General features: G+C 40.8%; 1 protein-coding gene across 1 annotated transcript in view; it reads right to left on the bottom strand.

The window, feature by feature from the left end:
- FANCM (FA complementation group M) overlaps window positions 1-4,539 on the bottom strand; it is a 73,844-nt gene that overhangs the window by 65,472 nt on the left and 3,833 nt on the right. The window contains 1 exon segment of the mRNA XM_017509834.1: window positions 2,084-2,161. Within this exon segment, the coding sequence (XP_017365323.1) occupies window positions 2,084-2,161 (78 nt within the window).

Below are 4,539 nucleotides of genomic sequence, written 5' to 3'. Positions count from 1 at the left end.
ATGTTGACCAGGATGGTCTCGATCTCTTGACCTCGTGATCCACCCGCCTCGGCTTCCCAAAGTGCTGGGATTACAGGCGTGAGCCACCGCGCCCGGCCCAAAAGACAGCTCTTTATTGCAGAAGAATTCAAATTACTGAATGTAAAAGAGAGAAAGAATGAACAGGCAAATATCACAGCAATAACTGCTGCAAGCAAGAACCACCATTGGATGCTAAAACAGGATATTTACACAGTCTCAAACTGTTTCCCCCACAAGATAGTTATTAATTACAAAGGGAATAACAGTAATTTTACAATGAAGGAACCAAGAAGACATCATCTTAACTAAGTCAAGATTAACAACACAAATAAAAAGCAAATCAGCATCACGTATTCCCTGAAAGGATGTGCTGAGAAAGGTGCAGCATCACTTTTGGATTATTACTAGCAAATGCATAATGTTACCATGTCATGAGAAAACATCAGACAAACCCAAATTGAGGGATATTCTACAAAATATCTGGCACCTACTCTTCGAAAGCATCAACGTCATGGAAAACAAGAAAAAGGAGGAACTGTCACAGAGCAGGAGCGACTAAGAAGCCATGACAACACAACGTGAGATCACAGACTAGACTCCGGAGCAAAAAAGCAACCAGTGGGAAAACTGGCAAAGTTCAAACAAGATCTGCAGATTAGTTACTGGTATATCAATGTTAATTTTCTGGCTTTGATAATTTTGCTATGGCTATATGATATGGTAACATTAGAGGAAGATGGGAGAGGATCAAACAAAGATTTCAATTTTTGCAATTTTTCTGGAAATCTAAAGTTATTTTAAAATAAAACCTTTAAGAAAGTGAAAACAGTAACAACTTTAAAAAATCATTTTTACTATTTAAAAAAATTTGAGTATTTTTAACAGGTTTTGGGGATTCTTATACACACTGAAGTCTGAAAACTACTAATTGAAAGAAACTTCTGGCCGGGCACGGTGGCTTACGCCTGTAATCCAAACACATTGGGAGGCCAGGGTGGGTGAATTTCAAGACCAGCCTGACCAACATGGTGAAACCCCGTCTCTACTAAAAATACACACACACACACACAAAAAGCCAGGAGTGGTGGCTGATGCCTGTAGTCCCAGCCACTTGGGAGGCTGAGGTAGGAGAATCACTTAAACCTGGGAGGTGGAGGTGCAATGAGCCAAGATCATGCCATTGCACTCTAGCCTAGGCAACAAGAGCAAAACTCCATCTCAAAAAAAGAAAAGCATAAAGAAAGAAACTCCTGGGCTGGATGCAGCGGCTCATGCCTGTAATTCCAGCACTTTGGGATGATGAGGCAGGCAGATCACCTGAGGTCAGGAGTTCAAGCCCACCCTGGGCAAGATAGTGAAACGCCATCTCTGATAAAAATACAAAAATTAGCCAGGCATAGTGGCGGGTGCCTATAATCCCCGCTACTTAGGAGGCTGAGGCAGGAGAATGGCTTGAATCCAGTAAGCAGAGGTTGCAGTGAGCCGAGGTCACACCATGGTACTCCAGCCTGGGCAATAAGGGCAAAACTCCATCAAAAACAAACAAAAATAAATAAAGAGAAAGAAAAAAGAAAAGAAAAGAAAAGAAAGTCCTGCAACCACTGAAAAGAAGCTACTCACGTTGTAGGAAATATTGTGGTTCTCATATCAAACTAGACAAATACTACAATGGAAAACTGATCTGGCCCCATACAAAAGTTCTCATTATTTGGATTATTCATTTGTGTCTTTCTTTTTTAAGATAGGGACTTGCTCTGTCACGTAGTCTGCAGCACAGTGGCAATCATAGCTAACTGCAGCCTCGATCTCCTAAGCTTAAGTGATCTTCCTGCCTCAGCCTCCTGAGTACCTGGGACTACAGGTGTGTGCCACTATGCTCCAATATTTTTTTAATTTTTTGTAGAGGTCTCACCATGTTGCTCAGGATGGTCTGGAACTCCTGGCCTCAAGTAGTCCTCCCACCTCCACCTCCCAAAGGACTAGGATTACAGGTATACCCCACTGCACCTGGCCAAAAGCTTTATTTCTTAACTATTAATAAATAGAAAAACATTTTACTTACCTTTATATCACTACCTGGTGTGGCACTTAGAGCCAAGATTCTAAAGTGATTTGTAAATTTGACTAGTTCTCTTACAACCTTAAGGAAAAAAAAGTTATTTAGTTTCATCTGTTCAATGCAAAAATAACAGTGATTCTGCTAAACAACCTATTATATATGGTCCCTTATCATTATTCTTTAATCAGTATATTGACGATCTAGTGAGTAAACTACTACTGGTTATATTATCTGAAGAGCAAAGGATTTAGATTTATACTCAGTGCTAATTAATAACACAGCAAGGCTTCTTCTACAGAAAAAGCTATAACATCAAAGCCAAATACAAAGGCAAATCAAAATAAAGAGGCTGGGCATGGTGGCTCACACCTGTAATCCCAGCACTTTGGGAAGCCAAGGTGGATGGATCACTTGAGCTCAGGAGTTCAAGGCCAGCCTGGGCAACATGGTGAAACCTGGTCTCTACAAAAGAAAAGGAGAAAAAAACAAACAAAAAAAAACCTCAAAGGGCTACTTCAAGGTCAAATGGAAGAGGAAGAAAGTTCAGTCTCCATTGCCTGGGCCAAAGTTTAACCTTATAGCTATATCCATATGCACACTTGAGAGATTAAGATAAACCTCAACAGGTAAAACTGCAAAAAAATTGTAAACAGCAATATGAAATTATATTTGAAATTTTGGGAAAGTTTTTTAAAAGTTACATTTTATGTGCAAAGCTCACAATTAAAAAAAAAAATGTTTAGAGACAGGATCTTACTGTGTCACCCAAGCTGGGGCACAGTGATGCCATCCACCATAGCTCACTGCAGCCTCAAACTCTGGGGCTCAAGTGATCCTCTGCCTTGGCCTCCCAAGCAGCTTGGGCTACAGGTATGTGCCACCAGGCCCTGCTAATTTTTTCACTTTTTGTAGAGGCAGGGTCCCCTACATTGCCCAGGTTGGTCTTGAACTCCTGGCCTCAAGTGATCCCCAGCATTGCCTTGCCAAAGTGCTGGGATTACAGGTTCATACCACTGCACCCAGCTCACAGTTTTTAAATTAAGTGTATTCATTTAAAAATATAGTAATTTGGCCAAGCGCAGTGGCTCACGCCTGTAATCCCAGCACTTTGGGAGGCCGAGGTGGGTGGATCACAAGGTCAGGTGATTGAAACCATCCTGGCCAACATGGTGAAACCCCGTCTCTACTAAAAATACAAAAAATTAGCCGGGCGTGGTGGCGCATGCCTGTAATCCCAGCTACTCTGGAGGTGGAGACAGGAGAATCTCTTGAACCAGGGAGTCGGAGGCTGCAGTGGGCTGAGATCACACCACTGCACTCCAGCTGGGTGACAGAGGGAGGCTCCATCTAAAAAAAAAAAAAAAATACATATATATATACACACACACACACACACACACACAGAGAGAGAGAGAGAGAGAGAGAGATAGATAATAATTTGACATAATTTTTAAAGTTTAAATTTCCTTTTAAATCCTTAAACATTTCCTCAGTAGCACCAAAGCACCATCTGCACTTTCTGATTTGAACTCAACACCCATTTCTAGTATGATTAATACTGGTAATTTTCCAGATTCCCATGTGCCACTTCATGTGAAGCCCCAATACAGAGGAAAATGCACTTCCATGTAGACTGATTTGCAGAAATAGCTCTTGGTATACCATAGTTCCCAAATTAAACACAGGAATTAAACAAGAAAACTAGATTATCCAAAAATCACTCCAATTTCAATCCAAGACAAAAACAAATTCAATGAGACTAACACTGAATCTTGATGAATATTGAAAAAATACTATTTATAGAGTTTTTAAAAATATAGTACAGATTGCATATGAAGACATAACATTATACTTATTCTTTTTCGGAAACAAGTAAAATCATTGTAACTGATGCAAGACAAAATATCCCTAGTGACCATTTTCAGTTTAGCTTAATGCTGGAAGTGATGGTCCTTATATATCATAGAAGGATTTTTAAAAAGTCATGAGTGCATCAAGGAAGACAAAAAGATTGCTTACTTGATTGATGCTTTTTACAAAATCTGTTCTGTATGATAGCCAAAATTCAAAGTGTTCTTTCAGATTGTGAGGGAGTTTTGGCAATTCTGAGTGAAATCGTTTTATTGTTATAAGGCACATGTATCAATATGCCTTCCAGAACTATTACATATGAAAAGTTGGTGGCTCACGCCTGTAATCGCAGCATTTGGGAGGCTGAGGCGGGCGGATCACGAGATCAAGACATCAAGACCATCCTGGCCAAAATGGTGAAATCTCGTCTCTACTAAAAATACAAAAATTAGCTGGGCGTGGTGGCCGGAGCCTGTGGTCCCAGCTACTTAGGTGGCTGAGGCAGGAGAATTACTTGAGCCTAGGATGCACAGGTTGCAGTGAGCCGAGATCACGCCACTGCACTCCTGCCTGGCACCTGGCGATGGAGCAAGACTCTGCCTCAAAAA

This window comes from Cebus imitator, unplaced genomic scaffold, assembly GCF_001604975.1.
Source record: "Cebus imitator isolate Cc_AM_T3 unplaced genomic scaffold, Cebus_imitator-1.0 Scaffold423, whole genome shotgun sequence".
Taxonomy (NCBI): domain Eukaryota; kingdom Metazoa; phylum Chordata; class Mammalia; order Primates; family Cebidae; genus Cebus; species Cebus imitator.
The sequence above is the reverse complement of the archived record's forward strand: the minus strand, read 5'-3'. Positions and strand labels throughout refer to the sequence as shown.